Raw genomic sequence first — 27937 nt, 5'->3', positions numbered from 1 at the left:
CTCGCGGAACGGATTAATTTCGTCTTGCGAGGCACCACTGTAAAAGGAGAATTCCCTAGATGAGAGGCAAGAGAGAGCTTCAGCAGAGATTTTTAAATTGCAGCACATGTGGTAAAGTAAAGCATGGAAATACAGGTTGTTAGACCTTTACAATATCCCTTTCTAAGTCACTTTCAAAACTCTCCACTTATCTTAGTATAGAAAGAGACCATATGTTTGGTAAATTTACTGACAAACTCTTCAGACGTCGGATTTTCCATACTGTAGCAAGACAACACAGGCAGCAAAACCTAGCTTAGTTTCAAAGTGGTTGGTAAATGTTTCTACATTATTTCTATGGAATGACAAAGATGGCTTGCTAAAGCCATGCATTGTAAGCTTGGAGCATCCAGCTTAGATGTCTTTACTGGTTGAGTTCACATAGTGGAAAGGGAGAGAACAAAGAGTTTGGTAACCCTTCCAAGGTGACAGTAAGTGACCTAGCTAAGCTTGGCAGGACAGCTTATTCTATGGTCTTAACCCTTTCATGAATTAAGTAGAGTTAAGCATGTTGATTATATGAGGCTAGATATATCCCACAATAACAAAGTAAAATAAAATATGATCAAGGATGAACCAGCAATGACAGAAACTTAGAATCCTGCCTGCAGTCAGGAGGGGGGCGAGACTGGTATACACAGTTTGTCCTCTCTTTTGAATGCTAGAATAGAGCATTAGACAGGATTCCAATCCAATGATGTAACTAAATTTTGAAAGGCTGTGGCCAGGTCTGACTTCTCTAAGAATGGATGCAATTGATGAACCAGACAGAGCTGGCCATTGCCATCACCTCTTGACCCAAGAGCAACACTACATTCAGGAATGCCTTTCAAGTGTTAGACTTGTTACTTTAGGAAGAGTGGAATTCAGTGCAGAGCAGACTGGACACCTCATCTAATATCACTAGAACCTCTGACCAGCAAGATGATTGACCCTGGTGTATAAAATCAGCAGCTTTATCTGATATCTACCAGATCGCAAGAACACCAGCAGACCCATGTGGTCTAGCAACTGATTGCATGAGCACTGACGTCTCAGGAGAACACCATATCTTTAAAGTACATTTAGCACACATTTTAAAACATATGGCTTCCCCCTAAAAAAACCTCCTAGGAGCTGTAGTTTATCCCTCACAGAACTACAGTTCCCAGCACCCTTTACCAACTATAGTACCAATAATTTTGAGGAGAAGACATGTGCTTTAAATTGATTGTGTCCATAAGTGGATGGACTCTGATATTAGCTGCAAAGCCCTGTGGGTCATACTACTTCTTAGTAATGGCTCCCTGGCTGAAGAACATCCTCTGCCAAGTGTTTTGGCTGCCATCTTTCGGATCCAGCAGAAGACATTCGTCTGCCTCTAGGACTTTTGAGTGCTGATATCTATATATAGAACCATATGTGGAAATTCTATGATTTTGGTTTATATATTGTTACCTGACCTGAGGTGATCTGATGGACAGGATATGAACCCTATTAATTAGTTGAAAACTCTGTTTCTTAGTTTATGTAATGCTATGTGACGATTAGAGCCAGTTGGTCTAAGAACTTGAGTCCAGGTTCAAATGTTTAGCTATGGTTTAAATGATTAGCTGAGGGCACATTTTGATTCTTCATCCCATCTCTGTAAAACTGAAATAATCCAACTGACAGGGATTCTGTGTGGATGAACGTGGGAAAACATTTGGCATCTCAGCAGTGATGAAAGTGTATGATGCAAAATCCTTTCATTCTCAACTTTCCTTTAACTCTGCCGTTCTTTAATTTTCCTAACAGCTGACAACAAAGACAAGCTTGAAAAAGCAACAGGAGTGAAAATTTTGCAGATTGGCATGGGGGAGGTAGGTGACTACAGTACATGTCATTATCTAAAATGCTTGATTTGTTATTTTATAATATCCTAGATCTTGCGGATGTTCGTATGTGAACTGTGTTAATCATCCTAAGGGCTTATAAAAATTCTGATTATTAGACTGTTGTATCTGTCATAATACAATATCACACTCCACCTACCATATGAGTAAATCTTTGTGGCCTTTAAGAAATAGATTTCCTAGCTTTGTAGTATGTCAGGAGCAAAATCCCCTAGGACGAACAAAGCAATTGATGTGTCTGATTATTCCCACCTGGTTTCACTCAAGTTCTGTTTCATCTCAAGATCCGCAGGGACCTAAATTTGATGTATTTGTCCTTCCAATATGTAGATGAGCCTGCTTGTGAACTGCTATTTTTTAAAAAGTATAAATATAACACATTTCTAAGTCATTATACTCACATCACTAGGCAAAAAATAAATAAATCAGAACACAACCCTGTACTGATAGCTCATCATTTATTAATGAAGATTTTTCAGAACTTTCCATGAATTACACCAGATTGTAAATTCTGTTGTTATGTTTACAAAGAAGTAACAGGCCACTTTTAGCATTTCTACAGAAGTTTATTCCTCTCTGAGAGATAGGGGAATCCCCACTGTTCCTCTTACGCTGTTCAGGTGTCCCTTGTAATATTTTTACTTCTAAATGACTCGATAGCATGCACACTTACGTTGTCTAGGTTACGGAAGGCCTGTCCTCAGAACGCAATAGAATAGCAACCTTTATTTCAGTTGCAATGCAACCTAGAACATGACTTGCCTGAAAACCAAGCAGTGTGTGTGTGAGAGAGGGGGAGTGGCAGAGAAATTCAACAGGGACAGGAAGTGGACCCATCAATTGTATCCTTGCATATGTAAGAGATAAAGTGCTCTTGATAGTCAGGAATTCATTGTGATAGGTGGATCAAGAGCTCCAGCTGGGATTGCAAGGATGTCTGAAAGCATCTGTGATATATTGGAGGCTCTGACCGCCCAAAGGAAAGTCACCGCAACCCTAAATGCCTTCCAACTATTCCACATCCAGAGTTTCTTGCATTGCAGTGAAACAACAAGCAGCCACATCTGGGAGCTTTGAAGTCCTATCCTGTGCATGCTTACGAAGGGCCAAACTGTATGTGATGCTCAAAAATCACTTGCAATTGTGGTGAATAGCAGATAAAGGGGACTGGCCAGGTTCAGGACTATCACATGCATGGGAGACGGCCCTCTGCTCCCTTCACTGTTGATCCTGAAAAAGTATAAGCCGCTATTTGGAATTATTGGTTCCAGAGATCAGGGTCCCAGTGGCAATGGCTGCCATTTAAAAGTGGGAGAAACATGCAAACAGCTGCCAATGAGGATTGACTCTAAAAAGCACATCTTGTTTGGTTAAATGAGACTTAATCCCAAGCAAGCTTTAAAGGGAGTCTTTACAGAGTCAGGGATGCAGAGTTCTTGCTGCATTTTTTTATTTGCAAGGTGAACATTCTTGGGCAGAATGCAGCTGGTGAACAAACAGTGGGCAGAGATGCAGTCTCTATACACTGAAGTGGGGAGGAAAGGCAGGGGTTTGTTCCTCTTTTAATTAGATAATCTGTTTTCTGCTGGATTTAACTAGTGTCTTTTTTACTTATCAGCATATTTCAATGTTTTATGTAAACCACTTCGATTTCTTTTAAGAAGCGGGATGTACATAAAATAAACAAGCAAATGCATAAACATAAAAGTCTGCGATTACTTGTGCTACATCTTAGTTGTACATATCTGTTTAACACGTGCACCTAACTTACGCATGTATGCATGAGCTGTGCATTTAAAAATGCAGTTCAAGTCTTTTATTTATTGTGCTTCATACTTCAAGTCATGACATATGCCTGTCTTATTTCATGTGTTTGGAGGGAAAGCTCCCTGACGTCAGGAATTGTTCCTTGACACATCTAGCTAAGCACGTAATTCGAAGGCAGCAACCTTAGCAGACTTACCTGGAGGTAAATTCTATTGAAATCGATAGCGCTTGCTTCCAGATAATGTGTTTAGGATTGGGGTGTTTGTGGGGAAAGTAATTAACCCTCAGGCATTTAAACAGGTTAGCAGCTTTCCAGATGCAATTCTGATTTTACTGAAGTCAATGGGATTGCTTTTCTGAACTGGCGTCTGTGCTAGACGGTTACAGAGCAGGGAGTTTTTTTCTACAAATGAGTGTGTGCCTCCTGGAGACAAGACTGCAAGATTATTATCTGCGTTGATGTAATTAAGCGAGGAAATTTGAAGCATAGCACATAATTGTGAAAACACGTCTTCAAGGTATAATGCGGCTGTGTATTGCGGCTCAAAGAAAATGAGTAACAGTATCACAAACAGCAAGTATTCACAGTCGTGTCACGGTGTCTTATTATGTAAGTCCCATGAGTTTTCAACCTTCACACATACTGATAAAAAGGGTAGCACCCTTGGTTCGGATGACCCAGACTTGCCAACCAGCGTTGCTAGATCAGTTCTATCAAAACCATACTATTTGCATTCTTCATACTGTAATACTTAGAGTTTATTAAAATGTTCTGGTGTTTTTTTTAAACGACCATTAATGTGCACATAACCAATCTAGTTTGTCCTGTTTGTTTGTAGCTTTAAAAAAAAAAATTAATCCTTACCTTTCTCCACGGAACTCAGGAGGGCAGCAGGTTGTATCCCATATTTGTCATACTCGTACTCTGTGGTGTAGGTTAGGCTTAGAGACAATTACTGACCCAAGACTGGGATGCAAGTGGCGCTGTGGTCCAAACCACAGAACCTCTTGGGCTTGCCGATTGGAAGGTCGGCAGTTCAAATCCCCATGACAGGGTGAGCTCCCGTTGCTCTGTCCCAGCTCCTGCCAACCTAGCAGTTCAAAAACCACACCAGTGCAATTAGATAAATAGGTACCACTGCGGCGAGAATGTAAATGGTGTTGCCATGTATTCTGGCTTCCATCATGGTGTTCTGTTGCACCAGAAGCAGTTTAGTCATGCTGGTCAAATGACCTGGAGAGATTTACAGAAGCTGTCCCGGTTTCTGATTTGATCCCGCATTTCCTTAGGAAGTCTTTATTTTCATTGGAGAAATGTTGGAGGGTATAGAGTTATGTGACCCCCAAGCTAAGAAGATAGGTAAAACTATACTACCTTTGGAACTCATCTGAAAGCAGCCCTGTATAGGGAAGTTTTTAGTGTTCCATGTTTTATATGATGGTTTTATATATGTTGGAAACCCCCTAGAATGGCTGGGGCAACCCAGTCAGATGGGCAGGGTAAAACTATTATTATTGTTGTTGTTGTTATTATTATTGACTAGGATTTCCCTATTTTCATTGGAGAAATGTTGGAGGGTATGGAGGTGGTCTTTGGAAAGGGAAAGGCCAAGCACAAGTTGGACAATTATGTGGCAAGAATACCAGCCTATGCTAATCTAAGGTCTATATGTGAAAGTACCTATGGAATAGAAGCCTGCCTGTGCATATTTACCCCAAAGTAAGTCTCAGTGGGATTTATTACTATGCAAGTATGCACAGGATTGCAGATATTCAAATGATACAAGGGCTGCAGTTGTTCGAGCAATCCTGCTTAAATCAAGCATAAAATGATCTGTGGAAACATATGCCCCTAGTCCTGCAAACACTACAGGTATGATCTTTATTTGAAACTTAAACGTGACAATGACTTCCAGGACGACTCTTCTATGATTAAATCTAATCACACACCCATCCAGTGCAACTCCCTCTGTCACTTATCAAAGTGTTTATCCCCCCTTGAATACTGCACAGAAGAAGTATTTTGACTTGTGACTGACAGGTCGCAGCTTCAGCTCTGAAACGGGTTGTCTCCTGTAATCTCTTCTCTTATCTTGCGATTCAAATATCTTTACATCTGTTTTCATGCACGTTTTGCATAAGGAAATGACGGGGAGCTATGATAATAAAAAGTTATAAATGGCTCCTGAAATTCAGAGGCAGCAATCAGTTTATTCTGATACGTGTTGTGCTCTTGAAACATTGCGAAAAGCACAATAGTGAAGTGTCATGTTGCCTCATGAATCCCTCTGTATCGGAACAGCGCGTGTGATTTTTAAACTAGCAGAATTGTGAAGTGTTTGAGCGGTTGCCATGGTAGCAGCAGTAATTCCTTTTTTCTTTTTTTTATTCAGCAACATGTAAAATGAAAGAGGGAAGGTATATGCCTTGTGGCTGTGGGAATGCATATGTCCTATTTTGCTTTTGTTTGGGTTATTTAAAAAATAATAATCAATACACGGAACATATGTTAATCCAAGTTACGGTTTGTATTTGGGCTTGACAGTGTTGTTGGTTTATAACCATAGACTGTCCTCTGAAAGGAAGCAAAGAGCTAAAAGGAAAAGGCTAGCAGAAAACCTGTTGGCTGCATGTTGAAACACGAATGCAGAATTAAAATTGAGGGTGTTTTGTTTTACGATCCAGTATGCCATACAATATAGACCCTGGTTGCAAAAAACGTGCTATGCTTATGCATTGTTTGGGGAAATTGCTAACCTGTATGGGGTTGCTCCACCAAAGATTAAAAATGACTGACCTCAACCTTTGTTATAATGGTTTTGGTGAAGTGGAAAATAGCTGATTCGTGAGCTTTTGCATCCTTTTTCCATGCGCACAAATCTTTCTCACAACTTCTTTTTGATTAGACTAAAGAGGTGGATACCGTTCTTTGGATTGTAAATAGCCATATTGAATATTAACGTAGTAATCAGCTGGGACCTATTGAAGTTAATGGACCTCAGTTATTCATGTCTATTAATTTCAGTGGGTGAGTATGACTGGCATTGGATACAACAATGTGTGTGTGTGTGTGTGTGTGTGTGAGAGAGAGAGAGAGAGAGAGAGAGAGAGAGAGAGAGAGAGAGAGAATGGAGTGTACCTTCATGGATGAACTCAAACCACTGCATTAGCAGCCCAGAAGTGACCTCCATGGGACGCAAGCCTGGCAGTGTGTGTGGAGGTCCTGGGCTGCCCAGACCACAAGGCTCCCTATTTCGGTTCTAATGTGGTCCAAAGGAAAGCAGAACAATGTGTTTTGTGCCAGCTTAGCTGCAGGAGTTGCTGGAAGGAGGCATCCAACTGTCTTAGGGACTCCAATCTGGATTTGTATAGTGTTTACTCCTTAGCCTTTTTTTGTCCCAACGATTTTCCAGAAGGCAGCCAAGGTTTAGGACCAGAGTTTTCCTTCTCCTAGATGGTCTGCCTTCCTATACTGATGAGCCCCATCTTCCCCACACTTCTCTCTATAGTATGTGTAGAAAACACTTCTTGACCATTGGACCCACTGTTGGTCTCATTCACTCAATCCATCAGAGCCTGTCTTCACATGCAGGGGAAGACCCTAACTCACCAAGGGTTTGAGACCCATTGACTACCCTCACCTGGTTTAACTGGCCAGTCAAAGCTGTTTCCCAGGGCATGACCACTGTCACATGCTGACATCTTCTGAGAGCCACAGGTGAGAGCTGAGCGCAGGGTGGGGACCAAAGGTGGACAAAGACAAACTACCCCAGAAGGAGCATGACATGTCCCCCATCGGAGGTACTACCCCTCCCCTAGTACACCATGCACCCCAAGGTACCAAATGACTGCTCCAACATTAGTGTACATTTTAATTCTACTGGTCTTTCCCAGTCCTGTGGTTCTCTAATTGTCAAAGAGGCATTGCTTTTTTCTGTCTTTAGAGCATGTCTTTTATCTTCAGTGGGAACTATCTACCACTATAAAAGAAATAACTGAGCCCTTCAGGCAGTATTATGCTTTTGATCTCCTCCATAAATCTCATTGTTATCAGAGTCCTGCTATCATCAAGTTGGGGGAGAGTGGAGTTAAAAAAAAACCAGTTTTCGGAGGCGTACCTAGACCACAGGCTGGGTGGTGTAATGTAGGGAGTGGAACTCTTATTATAGAACTACTGGCCCCAGCCTAGTGGCACCACAGAGCATTTTATTATATTTAGGCTTAAAGCTGGATCGCACATCCACATCTGTGACCTGCCAACTGCCTGAAAAAGAAACCATAGGGAGGCTGCTCCGTATGGCATGTCTTTTAGTGTTTTTAAAATTATATTTCTGCTTCAGGAGAACCAATGCTTACATTATAACTTCTTTATAGGCTCTGGTGGTTTTTCGCCACACTAGCTCATGCTGCTAAAATGTGGGTTATCTATTATCATGGGAAGGTGGGTCATGGCTAGCTGGGTGCAGGTTGCCTCCATGCAGTTGCATTTTCAAGGGGCTACCACCCCATGGTGTTCACACATTCATAAGACTTTGTAAGCCTTTTGTCGGAATTCACTGAGATGAACTTCAGGATCCTTCCCCCAAGTTGGAAGTTTTTATTGTTCTTGTTGTTACCTTCAGTGGGTGCAGTTCAGTGGTTTTAGACTGGGCTTAATGGCTTTACAAGACACCCTCTTTAGATGGTTTTTTGTTTTACTTCACTTCAAAATGTCCTGCTGCATCGGGGGGGGGGGGGCTTGCTCATTGTGTTGAGTGGGATCCTGGATGTCAGCTCCAAAATCCTGTTCTGATGGTACTGCTGGTGAAGATGGTTACGGTGATTAAGAACTTAATAATATTCATTTTTTTATCGCATATATAAACCTGATATTAACAACAATTAACACACAAACCATTGCCTTACCAGCTCGGGCTGATGGGAGTTGGAGTCCAACAAAATTTGGAGGGCCACAGGTTCCCCAGCCCTGACATAGAGAGTGCTTCTTCCCATTATGAGCGCCTTCTTTGCTTGTTAGTATAACCTCGGGGCTCCTTCATGGATCACTACCTTGCCGTGGCGAAGGGGCTTGAATAACTCAGAGAAACTATGAGCTATGTCGTGCAGAGCCACCCAAGACGGACAGGTCATAATGGAAAGTTTTGACTAAATGTGATCCACCTGGAGCAGGAACCGGCCAGCCACTCCAGTATCCCTGCCAAGAAAACTCCATGGACAAAAACAACAGGCATATAAAAGTTATGACGCTGGAAGATGAGCCCCTCAGGTCGGAAGACATCCAACATGCTACTGAGGAAGAAAACCTATCTATTCTTAAGGAAATCAGCCCTGAGTGCTCACTGGAAGGACAGATCCTGAAGCTGAGGCTCCAGTACTTTGGCCACCTCATGAGAAGAGAAGACTCCCTGGAAAAGACCCTGATGATGGACTGCGTCCCTCCGCCCATTGCCAGCACACTACAAGGAGCCGGATTCCCGCCCACAAAGCAGCCCCCCAGAGAAGGGAAGCTGACCTATTTGACAAGGCATTTGGCTTGGATGATTGAGAAGCTAATGGGCCAATTTATTTAGTTTTGTTTTGCTGTTTTAGAATGTTATTATGAATCACCTTGAGAATGTGGGCCATTTAAAAATGCTGCCATTCAACCGCTGACATAAAATACGTTGACATATAGTTTCTTGTGGGACGCGGGTGGTGCTGTGGGTTAAACCACAGAGCCTAGGACTTGCCAATCAGAAGGTCGGCGGTTCGAATCCCCGTGAAGGGGTGAGCTCCCGTCGCTTGGTCCCTGCTCCTGCCCACCTAGCAGTTCGAAAGCACATCAAGTGCAAGTAGATAAATAGGTACTGCTCTGGCGGGAAGGTAAACGGCGTTTCCGTGCACTTCTCTGGTTTTCCAGAAGCGGCTTAGTCATGCTGGCCACATGACCCGGAAGCTGTACGCCGGCTCCCTCGGCCAATAAAGCGAGATGAGTGCCGCAACCCCAGAGTCGGTCACGACTGGACCTAATGGTCAGGGGTCCCTTTACCTTATAGTTTCTTGTAAACTGATCTCGTTGCTTTTAAGGGCCCTTGCTTCCAAACAGTTGTGAAAGATCATGCAGCTGATGCGTTCATAAGAATAAGAAAATATACTTCCAGTCAAAGTAAGAAAATCAGTCGCACAGAGGTGAAAATTCTTAACATTATCCCAATCAGGAAACACTGAATTTTGTTATATTTCCCCTTCTTTGTGAGATGTCATGCATGCTATTTGCGTGTGTGCGTATCCATGTGAGCAGTGAGCAGGAAAGATAATGAATTTATTTTATAAATGCTATTGATGTTTCCATGATGCCATTTTCAGCTGGGACATAAAAGATGCTGATTGTTAAACTGCTAATTTACAGATTCCCCTAAAGAGAATGCAAACAAATTCTGGTGCACAAAAGCTCTGCTCTCCTATACAATGTTCAGTTTTTAATTTCCAGTCCATCTTAACATTATGGCGATGAAAAACAATACTTAATCCCTCGTTAACACATGAATAAGTGGAAACTGTCATTTTTCCACCAAACAATAATGGGATTATCTTGAGAACTGTCAGTTTATGTGAAAACATTATGTTGCCCAAATTTTCATAAAAATTAGCAGTGGATAATATTCAAGATCAGAGCAATGGAAAGAGCAAAAAAAAGGGGGGGATCTGCATTCTTGGTAATAAATATTCATATTTGTCTGCTCAGGAGATAAAAATCTAATCAAGGGGCTATTGATGCGCTGGCGCTCCCTCTCTCTCTTTTAAACCAAGATGTTTCATCTAAATTGGGTTTGATATGGAAATTAGTCCCACTCCAAGTCCTCGAGGCCATGAACATGCTGGGAGAACACTAGAGGTGACCAGTGTATCAGATGCTGCTTCTGGCAGAGAAGAAATCAGGGGCGGCAGGGTGGGGGTGGGGTTTGGATCTATCAAGAACCGGCTTCCTAGGAAAATAGCATGTGTGTGTGTGTGTGTGTGTGTGTGTGTGTGTGTATTATATAATAAAAATTCATATTGGTAGTGTTAGCGGTAGTGGTAGTAGCATTTACACACGAATCCTGTCTTAGTAAGTATAGGGTTGAAATAAATGCGGGTTCTCCACCCACATCCTGCTTTTGTTGACAATTACCATAAATCAGAAGACATTCTGCATGATACTGGATGAAATATGGGTGATTTAAAAATGGGAGGATAACTGCAGAATGTTGCTTTGGGGGCGTTTTCTTATGTTTGTGCGTTTCGGTGCCCATGCACAGAAACAGCTAGCTCCTGAAGCAATGCGTTTTTTCGCTTGATTTCTGTGCCGTTGACGTCAGAGTTTTAAGGTGTGTTAGGCTACTGTACATTTCACACAGTGTTGAGAAATACTGCATTGTGGAGTTCTCTTTGAAACGAAATGTTAGCGTGCTTAATAATATGTTCCTAGTGTTATGAATAGTTTTTTCTTATGAGAAAATCTGAGGTGTAGCATGAACATCGGACAGGATTGGTAAACACTGGGTTTCATCTTGAAGGTATGCAAAAAAATACCATGGAGATCTCAAAGCACTATCCCATCATTTTCACAAGCACTTTAAACCATGGTATTTATATTCGAAATCTGAAATATGTAGAAGGGCTGCCTTAGAGCGAGTTAGACCCGTGATCTGTCTGGTTGAGCATTATCTACTTTCACAGGCAGCAGTTCTCCAGGGTCTCAGGTAGAGTTCTTTTACAACAGCTGCTATGCAATTCTTTTAACTAGAAATAATGGAGATTCACGGGGAGGGGGATATATTCTGTATGCAAATTATGTGCTCTGCCACTGAACTGTTGACTCTTTCAGAAAGTATTCTGTGATAAGAAACTTTTTATTTACCTAAAAGATCTATATGCTATGCTATCACCATGTTCTCACTATAGCTTACAACAAAGAAGAGGGAAAGCAAATTAAGAACGTTTACAATAAATGGATAAAACATAAGAGAAGCATAAAAAATATAGCCTGTACAAAAAGGAATTTAAAGGATGAACAGATTAAAAGGCCTTGGAAAGAGAATATAAAGAAGGTGCCAAATGGGCCTCTTTGGGGAGGGTATTCCATAACCAAAGTATCTCCACTAAATGGGCCCTTTCTCCAGTGGCCACCTGCCACACATCACCCAGAGGCTGCACCCAAAAAAGTGCCTCAGAAGAAGGTCATAAGATTCAGAGAGGTGCATATGGAGACAGATGAGTGGTCTCATTCCATGAAGGCCTTCAAAGGTCAAAACCAGAACTTTGAAGTGGGCACAGAATTTAGGTGAAAAACAGTGAAGTTGGTTATGCGCTAGTGCTTCTGTTATCCAGTCCCCAATGATGGGCCTACATTTTGGGAGCTCTGAAGCTTGAACTGTCATGGGGGCCCCTTCGCAACAGCAGCAAGGTCTGGGTAATGACTGTTATCTTCTTCAATTAGGTTGCTCCATGACACATCAGTCCACCTTTACAGCACCTTTACTCTCAAACTTTGGGATTGTTGAAATATAGACAACCAGAAATCTATCAATTTGAGTTGTGTGACTCAGTTTGGGCCCACTAGACCCCCCAAAATTGAGCAATGTGGACCAAAATCACTTCAGCTTCATTGGTTTCATAGTAGATCCGCTCCTGCTGGTTCCAGTTAGGAAACATATCCTCAAGTAGAGGAAGAAAAGCATTTAAAATGCAGGCAAAGCAATATTAACGTGATACAGTATTTGGTGTTTGTCTTGTGAAGCTATGTCACTGATATGCCTCTGTATCAAGATGACCGAGGCTGAGAGATGAGTGGCATGCCTAAGGTTAGAAGTGTTCAAGTCCCAAGAGCCTGAGGGATGCTAGGGGATCATAGATATGGCTCATGCTTTGCAGTCCTGGATTTAATCTCTAGCCTCTCTAGTTCAGTGTTTCAGAGTGTGAAGACCTCTGTCCTAGGATTTCGATGCCAGTGGGTACAGACCTGAAGAACTGATTATCTGAGTGTAAGGTAGTTCTGCCTGTCTTATACACTAACCACTAGTCTGCCGAGGTGGTAAGGGTAGATATATAATACACCAGCAAATTCTCCTGACCTGCGTAATGGGCAGCTAAGACATCTGCTCCTTTTGCTGAAAGTTTTCTGACCATCCACATTCACAAATCTAGCACAAGGTTTCCTTGTGTTGCTTGTGTTGCTTCTGCTCTTTGGTGTTGTCAGCGTGTTTGCCTTGCTTCTGACTGAAATGGCGTGTATCCCATGAAAGTTCATGCCACCATGAATGTGCTGGGTCTTTAAGGTGTTGTTTTTTTGAGGTACTGTGAGGAATGAATATATGGTTCTGCCCACCCCGCTGCTTTTTGGGACAAACAGGAAGTGAGAGAGCAGGAGTAAAAAAAAGAATACGGGGTGGGGTAAACATCCATTAAGTATCACAGAAGGAGAAGTGCTTCAGTGGTTGGAGAAGATTGCAGAAAAAAATAAGAGGCATTTAAAAGAAGAAGGAATGACTTGATAGATATGGATGTGGTGAAACTGTGACAGATACGTTAGAAGCCATGAGAGCTACAGAAAAGGAAGGGAGCAAACAGAAAAGTTTACACTGTGAAATTAGAGAGGACATACAACCAGAAGTGGGCTCCAGGCAGGGGAGACAATTAAAATTAAGGACTTATTCTGCAACCATAACTGCAGTTACACGGGAGTAAGCCCCATTGAATGCAACCTTGGAGCTTGTAATTGATGGAGAAAGTAACAGAGAGCTAGCACCAAGATCAAAGGAAAGGAAATGTATTCATTTTACCTTCATTTTTCTTCCATCATGGAATCTAGGTTCCTAGGCTATATCTCATCCAGACATTGATTGGACTAAGACTTGCTTACTTTCAGCAAGGTTGCTGCATTGTCTGCCTTCAGAGCATTTCAGCAGTGGCGTATTTGGGGCTCTCAAATTTCAGCAGCACCTTGTGCGCTGCCAAAATCCACCCCAACGCCTCTCATGCTCCGTTCTACAGCATTGCTTTGGTGCCCCCCCTGCAGAGCAGCACCCAGTGTGGCCATAGCAGCCGTGCTCGGCTAAAACCACCTCTGATATCAGGGGATGACCTCGTAAGCTCAAGCTTCATTCAAAAAAAGGAGTGAAGCCAACTGCACACAGTACAAACAACAGTTATGGCACCCTAGCAGTTTGCTTGTTTATTTCCCTGCTTTTACTGCAACAGCCTAACACAGCCACCCCTCTGAAATTTCCTCATACAGATGTCCATTCCATTCCAATGAATCCTTACATTTCTTGTATTTACTTCCATGCTTCTCCCTCCACAAACACCCTTGCAAGCTGTTGCAAAAATATTCCTACTCCTGTGAACATTCCCATACAACCATCATAGAAGCTCGTGGAAGTAGAACAAAATTAGGAAACTGATGCAGCAAAGTTCAGTGTCTTTGGAAGCAGAGAGTATAGTTTGGAGTGTCCATAGGCAGCTGCTATATCCATGGGGGCTGTTCCTCTGCTTTATTGAAGCAGTATGTTCCACTGCAATGTAGTTTTAATTAGACTTTTAAAAGTTTGAAGAAAGGCTTGGCGGGACACCATCTTTCCCATTGTGCCACGGTTGTTTCCAACAGGACTATGATAATATCTCTTTCAGCATTCAGATTCTCATGCAAATACTGCACTGGTAAGTGCATAGATTCAGCATAAAAGTGACAGGGAGTGTCTATTGGCAGGCCTGGCATCCTTTGCTGTGCAGTCTGTGCTGGCATGCTGTCTAGAGCCTTTTTTCAGAGACGTTCTCTTTCTAATGATTTCCCTTGACAACCCAGCCTAAAAAAGAAGTAATAAAATAAAAGCATGTGGTATTTGCAGCAGATGGCTCCGCAGCTCCAGCATACAGGTGTCTGGCAGGCAGGTGTTTAATTTTGTATTTGCTAGGTGCACAACGGTAGCCAGATATTTTGCAGAAGTTTTGGAGAAGTTGTTATTAGTGTAAGCGGCTATTCACAGACCCTGCCACATTAGCCAGGCTAGCCCACTTAAACTTGGCCACTTTTATAAAGGTAAAAGCCATTCCAAGCAGCTTGGAAGCATGATTCCAGCCATGCATTTTCACATCGAGACCAGAAACTTTCCTGAGAATTATGCTTGTTGATGACATAGCATCATTTCCAGGAGCACTATATTTGGGCAGGGGATTGTTATCCCCTCTGGGGAAGAAAAAAGGCATTAGGCCACCCTAAAACTGTAAGCTAACTAATTGCTCCCCCCAAAAAAAAACCTCACCTCCCCCATTCAGAATGCCCACTCCTGGCTCTTAAAACTTTGGAAAATGTGGTTGTCCCTTTCTAATGAAGTCTGCTGGGCCAAAATATTCGGCCCAGTCTTACTATTCCCTTGACTTGTATTAAGGATCTGTAACTTGACTGTGGCATTGCTTCTAAAAATCAAATAGTCCTTCACTTTTATTTACAAAGTTAGCTCTCTTCATTCCTCATAAACACTCCTGTCCAAACAAAGTATAATGTATGCCTAGTGTAGATACACCACATCACTTTCCCACACCACGGATGTAACTGAGATCGATGTCCTTGTGAGCAAGCATGGCTTCTATATTGGCAAAGTACATTAGTATCTGCCATGTGGTTTATGTCTGATCAGGGTACTTTCCTTCCCCAGTTCACCAGCTGCTAATGACAATTCCTTTTAAAAAGTCTTGCAGTTGCATGTTTAGACCTTTTAACCTCCCCCTTAAATAAATTCAGACAAGACTCAAATTTTGGTTTGGCTTTTGGCAGAATTTAGGCCACAACTTTATTGATTACATCAAGTGAGTGGTTGCATAGGCTCTGGTTCAACTATCTCCCTGCACCATGGCAGGTAGCGCTGACCCAGGGCACCAGCGCAGGTCAGCCTAGGGTGAACACCTGGAACAACGGAAAGCAGGGGTCAGGCTAGTCCACCACCCAGGTGTCCCCCTGGACTCAGGCACAGGCACAACCCCTCTCAGGGTTGACCAAACCATTGAGTCCCTGTATTCCTTTAACGGAATACCCTTCTCATAGGGATGGCGAGAGTGTTCCCCCATCCCTATCACCTGAACCAGAGCCTATCCACAACCTTACAAGTTGTGACGATTTGCTACGCGGCAGGCAAAACCCAAATGGCAACAGCCAATCAGCCAAGTGGGGAAATACCTGCCCTGCCCCTGTCCCAACTACAGAAGACACACGGAGGCATAGCAAGGTCAAGCGCAAGCCCTAAATATAGGGGAAGGTGGGGAGGTGTTCCAATGCACTCTCCCAAAGAGGAAGCTCAGGGTCACGTGCATGGGCATATATAGGTCCCTCAATCCGTTTGGCTAGCGTCCCATTGGCCTGATTAAACCCAGCATCGAGGGATCTACCAATAGGGTGTTGTGGCTATCCATTCGTACCCACCCACAACACAGGGTTTGATTGCCAGGTCGCACTGCAACACGTGCCCTCTTTGAGGGAGGATACAATATACTTGGGTAGTGCAATGCAGGAATCTCAGCTGAAGCATCCATGACAGATGGCCCTCCAACCTCTGTTGAAACACCTCCAAGGAAGGAGAGTCCACAGCCTCCCGAGGGAAACCACTCCACCGCCGAACAGCTCCCATTGTCAGAAGGCCCTCTCTTATGTTTAGTTGGAATCTCATTTCTTGTAACTTGAAGCCATTGGTTTGAGTCCTATCCTCCAGAACTGGAGAAAACAAGCTTGCTCCATCTTTCATGGGACAGCCCTTGAGGTGGTGATGATGATGATTTATTTCTACCCCTCCCATCTGGCTGGGTTTCCCCAGCCACTCTGAAAATATCTGAAGATGGCTATAATATCTCCTCTCAGTTTCTTCCAAGCTCAACACACCCAGCTCCTTCAACTGTTTCTCATAAGGCTTGGTTTCCAAGAAGCCAACCAAGAAATCCAGGACAGCCTATCAGCTCTAAAAATCACTCTATGGTTAAATATATTGTGTTCCACCATCTCAAACAATTTTTGTTCACTCCATAAGAAAGCCTGCTTCACAGTGGAAGAGTAGTTTCCCCATGAGATGTGAAACAGCAAGGTCCCCTCCATCTGGCTGGGAACAGTGATTAAAATCACCTTCCTCAAGCTCTGTGTGGAAAAAATATACAGGGGGCATATAAACACCTGTAAGTTTCCCCTGGGACAAATAGCAGCTCTTAGGGAGGGGACACAGGAGGGGCAAAGTATTAAACCTCCTCATTTCCCCTGGTACCTCCGTTCTGATTCAGTTCACCATCCCATGCACAGCTTGTATTAACCTTTTTAAGATGAGAGAGAGTTCCTGATCACAGACTTCTGTGTTACATCTAGTTGGGCCTCTAGACACCATACTAATTTTGTCTGGTAGAAATGTGGCTGTATCCTGATTTCATCTCTCTCGAGGTTCCTTAGATCATGTTACATAACAGTAAATTAATCTGCAGCTCCACAAGAAAAGAAGAGAAAGTCGTGCCTCTGAGATTGTTTGTTTGAGACTTTATTAAGTGCACTGAGGTTCTTTAGCTCCGGCTAGAAGCAACATGGTCAGCATTTACTGCCTAGTATACAATCAGCCCAAACGGAAACCCCTGTGCAATCAGCATTACCACAGGGGTGTTAGTAATAAAACTAATCACTCTTTTCTAATGGTTCTCACTTGGCCAACCTGTGCTTCTCATCGCGAATTACCTGACCTCTGTACAAGACAATGGTTCAAGTAGAGTGTTTAGTTAATCGCCTATGGCATCATGGGTTAGAGTTTGCACGCAATTATACTCAGAGAGACTTAGCAGCACTCCATTTCACCCCAAAATGGTTGCTGATGCTGAACTTGTTATTAGCACATGCTCCAGTCACAACCATTGACTGTCACATTCTGGGTTATGTGTACTTTTGCCTGTCATGTTTACCAGGTCTGAGATCATCACTACAACCTAAAAATGGCTTGACAGGAAATGTATAGAAATCTGAGCCGCAACATGTAGATTAACTGGTTCTTTGTTTTTACTGTCGCTCTAAGTGCAAGTTGCAATTAGCAGTGGGACTGGGCAATTGAAGGTGATACCTTTATGTGAACTTTGTACCTGAGAGCTGGCTTAGGTTTACACTGCATTAATCTTGACAAATCACTTGCCCTGTCCTTCCTTCCTTCCTTCCTTCCTTCCTTCCTTCCTTCCTTCCTTCCTTCCTTCCTTCCCTGTAGTGCCCTGCATCATCATAGAGGTATTTGTTATTATGTGTGCCAGATGTTTTTATTACTCTCAGTATTTAACATTATTTGGAGTGTCTGGTGCTGTCTATATTTTTCTCTCTCTCATATGGCAACAGGTTGCCTGATATGAATTAAATGTTACGAGTACCTCCATGCAAAGGTCCTCCATGGATTTGCATTCTTTTTACTTTCATTTTTTACTTTCAATATTATTAAAATGAAAAATTGCTCGGTCCCTGCTCCTGCCAACCTAGCAGTTCGAAAGCATGTCAAAGTGCAAGTAGATAAATAGGTACCGCTCCAGCGGGAAGGTAAATGGCATTTCCATGTGCTGCTCTGGTTCGCCAGAAGCGGCTTAGTCACGCTGGCCACATGACCCGGAAGCTGTACGCCGGCTCCCTCGGCCAATAAAGCGAGATGAGCGCCGCAACCCCAGAGTCGGCCATGACTGGACCTAATGGTCAGGGGTCCCTTTACCTTTTAATTTTGAAAGTAATGCAATACTTGACGATATATAATTTGATTCTGGGGGGTGAGCAGTTCACAGAGAAGGTCAAACACAAGGAAGGAAGAGAGAAATGTCACATTATTGTTAATGTGCAGCATTTGATATTCTGCTGTATGTTATTTAGGATGCCATGCAAGCCAAAGAGGACTTTCTTTGATTGTGCTTTCCTTCATTCTTTTATCAATGTTCCCTATAGAATTAGCATCATAGTATACTTTTAAGGGTGGTAACTAGCTGCTTGGACAATACTGCCTGTAATAAACCACCTATTTATAATAAAAACACTGCAGGCTATATTTTGACAGTATGCACTTCACACTTTGAAAAATGATCCACGCTTACACAGCTTAGAGAAATCCCTGCAACTCATAACATAGCAAATTTGTATGTGCCGTGCTGTTAAATGACATCGCTGCCTAATGACATTTATTGTTTAGAGGAAAACAGAATTTATTTCATGTTGAACCAGGTGGTGCTTTTAAAATGTGCAATTATTTTTAGAGCATATAGTGTAGGGAGTGCCTGGCACTGGGGTCTTCTGTGAGCAACTGAACTACAATTACTGTTTTCCACAGTCACCATGCCTGAAAGCTTTGACCTCATTAGTAGGGACAAGTCAAAGGATACATGAAAGAAGTGGTGCCAAGTATCCCAAAGGTAGCTCACTGATACATTTTCTGACAAGCAGTGGGTTGTCCTCTGTCTCTCTGACATTAAATCTGGTCACTGAGAGCAGCAGATGGGTCGCCCACCAGTTCATATGGACTTCATCGCACCACTTGCAGTTCATTTTGGGTTCCACAGACACCCAGGAGAAGAGGCTTCAGTGCTGTCACACAGCACACAGTGTAGCTTAGGACACAAGAGATGGGTGCTGCTCTTCCTATTAACTTGCATTTTTCCTGACTGGATCTTTCTTCTGCTCCCTTAATTGCTTGTGCTGATTGACTGCAGCATTGATCTCCATCTGACAATGACCACTCCCCACATTAAATGGGGGGCGTGCCCTTTGCGTGGTTGCGCACAGCCCCCGGGACCCTATGCGGCACCATTAGCACAGGCTTGGCTTCGCCTTCCCCAGGTGGGATACCTGGAGGTCTCCGCCTACCTCAGCCAGTTGCCCAGTCCCACCTGGGAAGGCGTTGTCAAGGTGATCAGGCCAGGTAGGGAGAGGGACCACCCTGCCCACACAATGGGGGAGGATCTTACCTGGGAATCATCAGTTGGCCTGGTTCACACATCATGTCAAGCCAAACCACGGCTTAGTGCAAATGCATGGGCTTTGAGAGAAAGATTGCTCCCTGATCATTTTGCTGGTACTCCACACTGAGCTAAGCCATGGTTCATGTGTCATCTGAACCTAGGCTCACAGTTTAGCTCCCTTCAGACTAGCCACAGGTTCGTCCTCAGTTTACATCTTGTGATTTGCCCGGGAGACCTAAACCTAGGTATGTGTGCCATACTGAGCCAAACCATGCCTTAAGCTCAGGAATAGTGCCAGAAAAACGATAGGGGAGAAGTTACATAAGCATGATCTCTACCTCTCCAGGAGTCCATACACTCTCACATTTTTCCTAGGTCATCATTTGGTAGAGCGTAACGTGCAGATCAAGCCAGTGTCTCCAAGAACAAGATAAAGTAGATAAAGGGACGTACTTTAATGGACCAACTTAGATGCTTTAGGAATATGTCAGGCTATTAAGTGTACTCTGTCTAATGTAGTCTGATGCTTGTAGATCCCTACACAAAGCTAAACTGATCTAATAAAATGCTGCGCACCCCACAACTCAATTCTTATACCTATATAAATACTACATGTTAATATTAGTAATGAACTAGCTCACAGTACCTTGTAGACACCAGCAAGTTGGCCAGTTTTGTTTTGCTTTTCAACCAGAATATAAATTTTATTTTATAACTTTGAACATGGGAATGGAGAAAACCATTGGCAGTTTATTCAACTCACATATTTGGCAATGCAGATTTACACTTTCAGAAGTCTGAATCTGACTTACTATCCCAGCATGTAACTGCTTGGGCTAGGGCATGCCAAAAGCATATGGTCAAATAACGTTATTATCAACATTGCTGCAAATATCATTCTACCAGATGCTTTGGAGCAGATATTTATGATCCAGAGATAAAGTCATATTAGAGCTAAAAACAGTGTAAGGTAATGTGCCTTAGATTGCATCCAAGTCTAAGCAGTTCTGTCTCCTGTGCTTACGTCTGGATACAGTTTTAATAAGTTTGTATTCTGAAATTAAAGGAGAAAGGGCTGAATTGATAGATAAAGGCTGTTGATCCTACTTGCAGCATTGCTTATGAGCTTCCCAGAGACATATGCTGGAAAAGAATGCTGAAGTAGACTTTTCGTCCGATCTAGCAAGGGAAATATTATGTCGCACCATTGCTGTTGGAGCATTTTGCCGATATTTTCCCAAAAGCATATGAATATACGATTACAATATACAATTAGAATCTGCAGTCTGAGGGCTATGTGTGACTCTTACTAAAATTCCATGTAGGCAGGAATGGATCAGGTTTAACCTCAAACTTCCTTAAATACCAAAATGCTTAGGAAAATGAGCTTTATCACATACCAAAATTGCCCCCCTTTGCTCCTAGAGTGACCACCCCCTGGAAAAATCTACACACAACTTTTTATGGTGTTTTTTGTGTGCCCCCCCCCCCCAGTTTTCTTCGGTATACTTTCATATAGATATATAACTAGAAGTTAATTGTTTTAAGGCCAAGCATTTTCTGAAGGAAAATCTGAACTGATTTAGCATAGAACCAGTGACCATAAGTGGCAAAAGGGGGGACGGGACATACAGAATGAAGTGTTCTCAGTTTTAAGTTGCTTGACTAAGTGTTGTTTTTAATATAGTAGCTTTAAAATTATTTATAATTTATTGTCTCAGGGTTGTTGTCCCCCACTCGTTCTGTTTTTTAACACATGCTGTGAGCTGTCTTGGGTCCTGCATTGGGTGAAAGGCAGAATATAAAATAAAAATAATTATAAATGCCAGTTTCCACTCTTCCAGATTAAAAGTGGTCTTTTGATATGCTAATGTACTGAAGCCATAGGGCTGCTGTTTGGTTGTCTTTAAAGGAAAGTCATGCTAACTTAAGAGTTGTGTTTTGTTACTGTTGCCAAGACTTGAGCTGAACATGCCTGTTGTAAGTTAATGAAGTTATTTGTTAAGTCCTTATAAATTTTATGTTTCTGTTTCTTTTATGTCATTATGAAACTCGGTTGAATCATTGTGCGATATTTCTGGGATCTCATGTTATACTTAATAATAGGATGGTTGGTGCAGAGTATAGAAGACTGTGACTTCATATCACTCTTGATGTTGCTTTGCCGCTAAGCATATATTTTACAGAAATGTCTGTGTATTTTCACTTGAAAATATTGGCAAGGCCTGATACTGACATCAGGTACCCAAATGATCCAAGCTAGCTCACCTACGGTATGTGTGTAAGCCTCTGGTTATTTATTTCTGCCCGTTGGTCTCTATTGCATCTGCCGAACCTATCAAAATAATCTTTCCAATATAGTGGTTGATAAAAAATTACCAAAGGTGAAACTCCATGCTTGAATTTGTGCTTGCTTATGATGTGCAAAGTAGATCCAATAGAAATCTGAAGTTTTTCTGATCCAACATTGGCACCAAATATTAATGGAGGCAAACGTTTGTACTTGATGCTTAATCCATCAAACTGACAACATGGATAGCAGCAAATGACTTTGTTTCCAGCTTCCCTTAGTCTCTCTGGTGTTACATCCATATGAGGAATCACAATTTTTTTTGTAGCAGCTGGAGTGATTGCTGAAGATTTCTCATACATACCTGATGACCTCATGATATGGTAAACAAAACCCAAGTGCATTCAAGGTAAAGGTAAAGGTAAAGGGACCCCTGACCATTAGGTCCAGTCGTGACCGACTCTGGGGTTGCGGCGCTCATCTCGCTTTATTGGCCGAGAGAGCCGGCATACAGCTTCTGGGTCATGTGGCCAGCATGACTAAGCCGCTTCTGGCGAACCAGAGCAGCACACGGAAACGCCATTTACCTTCATTCAAGGTACTTAGATCCAAATTAATGAAGCAGTTGCATGGCAAGTCCTAACTGCATTGCTGCTGTTTTTGCTCTGGGCCTGCTAGCCTACATCAGCACTAGACCTGTCAATGCCTTTTATACTTGTATGTTTGTGTCATTAACAGTTGAGGATTGCAGTAAGCGAAGAGAGTGTGTCAAAAACTGCAGACACACTTTTGTGCTGGATATGGTGTTTTTTTTAATATAGGATACAGTGGTACCTCGGGTTACATACGTTTCAGGTTACATACACTTCAGGTTACACACTCCGCTAACCCAGAAATAGTGCTTCAGGTTAAGAACTTTGCTTCAGGATAAGAACAGAAATCAGGCTCCGGCGGCGCAGCAGCAGCAGGAGGCCCCATAGCTAAAGTGGTGCTTCAGGTTAAAAGAACAGTTTCAGGTTAAGAACGGACCTCCGGAACGAATTAAGTACTTAACCTGAGGTACCACTGTATATATTTTAGATTGCTAGACTTCCTTAATATTGCTTTTTTAAATAAAGAAGCTAGCTGCTGTTATTAATTTTTTACACTGTTCATCAGTGTCTTGGTCTTTAGGCTTATTATAATACAATGAATGACATGAGCACTTTTTCTAAATGTAAGAACATTTCAACACCATTTGTGCTACTTGCAGAAACACTGTGCCCAAAATGTTCAACAATTTTGCTCTTCAATTATGGTAGAGTGCAACGCTCTTCATAAGAAATTCTGCAAATATGGTTACATTTTATTAACTGTGTCATGGACCTGTCCTTATTATTATTATCTTGGTAGCAATTTACGGAATGTTCAAAGGCCAGTTGTCAAACTGGATTAACTGATTTACCAGTATTTCATTGAATTCTCGCCAGTTACATATTTTTCAGTAATATGTTTGAATGTGCGGAAGTTGGAGATACAAAGTTGGCAGTACTCAGCATCATCTGCTGTGAAGCAGCCCATTCATCCTCATGATCCTTGCATACTATCATTATCGACTTTTGAACAAGAGTCGGGGTGTTTTGTATCAAGTATTACTGGCCGAGAGCAAAACAAGCTGTGAGTTCTGAAATTTCAAATGGATTCCTCTGACCAGCCTGTGGAGTTTTCTGGTGCCACTCCTGGCTTCTGGGTCAAAACAAATACAATACCTTGTTATGCAAATGCAATAGTTACAACATTTTTCCTGCTTGGCAGGGGGTTGGACTCGATGGCCCTTGTGGTCTCTTCCAACTCTATGATTCTATGATTCTAACATATAGAGTGCAACAGGCTGAATTATAATGTTTGTAACAAATTTCTTTACTGGTTACTTCCTAACATACAAATCAAGTCCAGGATGTATCCCATATACAGTGGTACCTCGGGTTACATACGCTTCAGGTTACAGACTCCGCTAACCCAGAAATAGTACCTCGGGTTAAGAACTTTGCTTCAGGATGAGAACACAAACCGTGCTCTGGCGGCATGGCGGCAGCGGGAGGCCCCATTAGCTAAAGTGGTGCTTCAGGTTAAGAACAGTTTCAGGTTAAGAATGGACCTCCGGAACAAATTAAGTACTTAACCCGAGGTACCACTGTACAATCCTTAAGCAAGGTATATAACCTATTCAATTAAATCCAATGCAGATATAGTTCTTCCTTTCTTAATACATTCTCGTTTTAGTTCATATATTACACAGTGCTCGAATGTGGTTAAGGAAAGGTCCCTTCTGAGCATTTAATTTGTGCGATTTCAACTGTCTGGGCTTCATCCAAGTAAAACTGAAATTATGTACATTGAACATCTGTACGTTGTGAGTACTGACTTAATTTTTTTGAAAAAAAAATTTATTAGGTGAGAAGGGGATGCAGAATGGTTTTGGGGGATAATTGTCACACTGTTATTTGTTTAAATCTAAAAGAAAATCTAATAGTAATCGGCAACAACAACAGAAATTTCATCCCACCTACTCTCTCTTTTTAATTTTGCTGCTATCTCATACCTGAGAATTACCTCAGGTATGAGGGAAACCCCAAGCTGTAGTATTAGCAGTGGGCATTTTATCAGGCTACTCCAGAGCCACTCTCTGCTCACTTCAAACATCTCTGGCAGAGCACCAAACTGCCAGGCATCATTAGTTGAAAGTTAAATTCCATAAGGGATGAAGCTACCAGGGAAGAAGATTGCTCACCTGGAGTTTGGCACACAGGACTCTAATTCTCTCTGGCTAGGATTATGTTTTAAACATCAAAATGTGCATAAAAAGATACTCTAAAAGTTTTGCTAGGGCACGTAGCCTTTAAAACTATTCTCTGGGAAAATGTTAGTATTCTAACAATTTTAAAAAAAATAAAAAATTCAACTTTATTTTGGCCATGGTGCATTTTGAATTGCATGCATATTCCAATTTGAAACCTTATCTGTGCTCTTTAGGGTTCATTATTCTATGTTAGATATTGTAATAGATAATGAGTTTCTTACGGAAAAGAATGAAAAGTCATGAGAAACACAACAAAAAAAGGAGTGTGGGATTCCTGGAGACTTCCCCCCTCCCCCCATGTGTGCATCATCACCATGAGAATCACATCTTTGTCTACAAAGCTTTGGTGGCATTTCACAGCGGCAACAACAAAAAGATCACCGTTTTAACAACTTTTGATTGCCTTGAGCCAGGCAGGAATTTGCACTGTTTTGGTCCCTCCAAGCAAAGTGTTCTCTCCTTCCCTTTTTTTCTCAAGCCCTAATGCAATGCACTAAAGGTTAAGATAAAGGGACCCCTGACCATTAGGTCCAGTCGTGACCGACTCTGGGGTTGCGGTGCTTATCTCGCTTTATTGGCTGAGGGAGCCGGCGTACAGCTCATGTGGCCAGCATGACTAAGCCGCTTCTGGCAAACCAGAGCAGCGCACGGAAACGCCGTTTACCTTCCCGCCGGAGCGGTACCTATTTATCTACTTGCACTTGACATGCTTTCAAACTGCTAGGTTGACAGGAGCAGGGACCGAGCAACGGGAGCTCACCCTTATGCCTTATGAGGAACGGCTGAGAGAGCTGGGCATGTTTAGCCTGGAGAAGAGGAGGTTAAGGGGTGATATGATAGCCATGTTCAAATATATAAAAGGATGTCAGATAGAGGAGGGAGAAAGGTTGTTTTCTGCTGCTCCAGAGAAGCGGACACGGAGCAATGGATCCAAACTACAAAAAAGAAGATTCCACCTAAACATTAGGAAGAACTTCCTGACAGTAAGAGCTGTTCGACAGTGGAATTTGCTGCCAAGGAGTGTGGTGGAGTCTCCTTCTCTGGAGGTCTTTAAGCAGAGGCTTGACAACCATATGTCAGGAGTGCTCTGATGGTGTTTCCTGCTTGGTAGGGGGTTGGACTCAATGGCCCTTGTGGTCTATTCCAACTCTATGATTCTATGATTCTATGATTCTACCCTGTCGCGGGGATTCGAGCCGCCGACCTTCTGATTGGCAAGTCCTAGGCTCTGTGGTTTAACCCACAGCGCCACCCATGTCCCTAATGCAATGCACTAGTTGCAGGTAAAAAGAAACCCAGAATGCTAAAGACAGGAATTCCTGGTAATGAGAGCATGGTGCATCCTGAAATGGTGAGCTTTTGAACCAGCAACCAGCTCCGATCAAGGAAGGTGCTCCATAGTGAGACCAGCAAAGATGCCTTTTTACAGTGTAAAGTTTACATCCAGATATGTCTCTACCTGACCCCTTTTAAAGTTTCCAGGTCAGCTTGCTCACTAATCCAAAGACACTGCTTTGGCTACTCCATGCTAGCTACAAACTGCCATTGCCTCTCTCCCCTTTCTGCAGCATGGGAGCCAGGTCTGACAGCTGGGGTGACATTCAAAAGAGCATAGCCAGGTTAGAGCAGGTCTTTGCGTAAGATCATTTCAACATTCTCACCTTGGCAAATTCTATTTGCAACAGCTACAAGAAACCCTCCACTGAATTCTTCTCACCTGAAGGTAGCTGACCTAGTTCTGACCTGGACACCATTGCGGCCTGTTATTCTTGACTGCAAACCAAAAACTTGAGGAACAGGGTGTTAAGAGACACATTTACTTGAAGAGTGTGACATATTCATCTCGTTTCAACTCCTTGCGGACCTCGTTTTTTAAAGCACTATCAAATGCAAAATAAAAATAAAAATCTGTGCCTTGAAGACCTTCCAGCCATACAGAAGAAGAAGAAGAAGAAGAAGAAGAAGAAGAAGAAGAAGAAGAAGAAGAAGAAGAAGCAGCAGCAGCAACTCAGGATTCTTTCCAATTCTACAATTCTATAAGAAGAAGAAATGGCATGGACATATAGGAAAACTGATATTCTAGTAGATGTTAATATATCAAACTGAGCCACACACATGCATGCTCAATCCAGTGATTTAAACTGTCACCTGTGGGTTGTGTATCCTCCATTTGGTACTGGGTTCAACATGATGCTTCTTCCTTCACTGATCTTTTCTCAGCCCTGCTTATGCCCATAGGTAAAGGTAAAGGGACCCCTGACCATTAGGTCCAGTCGTGACCAACTCTGGGGTTGCAGCGCTCATCTCGCTTTATTGGCCAAGGGAGCCGGCGTACTGCTTCCAGGTCATGTGGCCAGCATGACTAAGCCGTTTCTGGCAACCCAGAGCAGCATACTGAAACGCCGTTTACCTTCCCGCCGGAGCGGTACCTATTTATCTACTTGCACTTTGACATGCTTTCAAACTGCTAGGTTGGCAGGAGCAGGGACCGAGCAACAGGAGCTCACCCGGTCACGGGGATTCGAACCTCCGACCTTCTGATTGGCAAGTCCTAGGCTCTATGGTTTAACCCACAGTGCCACCCGCGTCCCGCTTACGGCCATATATGTTGGTAATTTGATTTCAGTAAGACCGGGTAATTTGCTTCTGAAAACTTTGCAGAACCAGATGCTTTCTTCCTGTAGATTTATTCTATGCCAGCTACCCACCCCACTTTGCAGTCATTTGCTGTCGCTGGGTATATTAATTCACAGATGTTTGTTTTTTAAAAAAAGGTTTTGTAGCTGCCAGTCAGAATTCCTTTCAACCTTTACAAAACTTAAATGACTTTTCCCTAGACTTGAGTCTCTGCTACCCTAAATTGGGCTTCCTTCTCGCTGCATATGCACAGAGAAGTTGCAAAAGTTGAACACGTCGTGCGGGGAATGCATTGTAGATAAACTGCTGAGGAAGTGGCACTTCAGGACCCTGAATATAATCTAATTTGTGAGATGGTCACGTTTGGTTGAACTTATATGAAATCTGACTGCTTCGAATGGAATGATGTTTCTTGTCACCCTCTCACCTGCCTTTGGCACCTTAGTTGCCCCAGGACATGGCAGAAATCGGACTGCCATCTTTGCTTATACTTCTTGTCAGAGAGGCCTGACACTTTTTCAATACAACCTTTAGAATAGGAAT

At 42.6% G+C, this 27937-nt stretch overlaps 1 protein-coding gene across 2 annotated transcripts in view; it reads left to right on the top strand.

Moving 5' to 3' along the window:
• Positions 1-27937, top strand: part of PTPRN2 (protein tyrosine phosphatase receptor type N2) — a 647226-nt gene that overhangs the window by 367797 nt on the left and 251492 nt on the right. For both annotated transcript variants that reach the window (XM_028749792.2, XM_028749791.2), the window contains exon 12: positions 1816-1880. In XM_028749792.2, coding sequence (XP_028605625.2) covers positions 1816-1880 — 65 coding nt within the window. The remainder of the gene's footprint in view (positions 1-1815; positions 1881-27937) is intronic.

This window comes from Podarcis muralis, chromosome 12, assembly GCF_964188315.1.
Source record: "Podarcis muralis chromosome 12, rPodMur119.hap1.1, whole genome shotgun sequence".
NCBI lineage: Eukaryota > Metazoa > Chordata > Lepidosauria > Squamata > Lacertidae > Podarcis > Podarcis muralis.
Note: the sequence above shows the minus strand (reverse complement) of the source record. Positions and strands in the feature narration are given on the sequence as shown.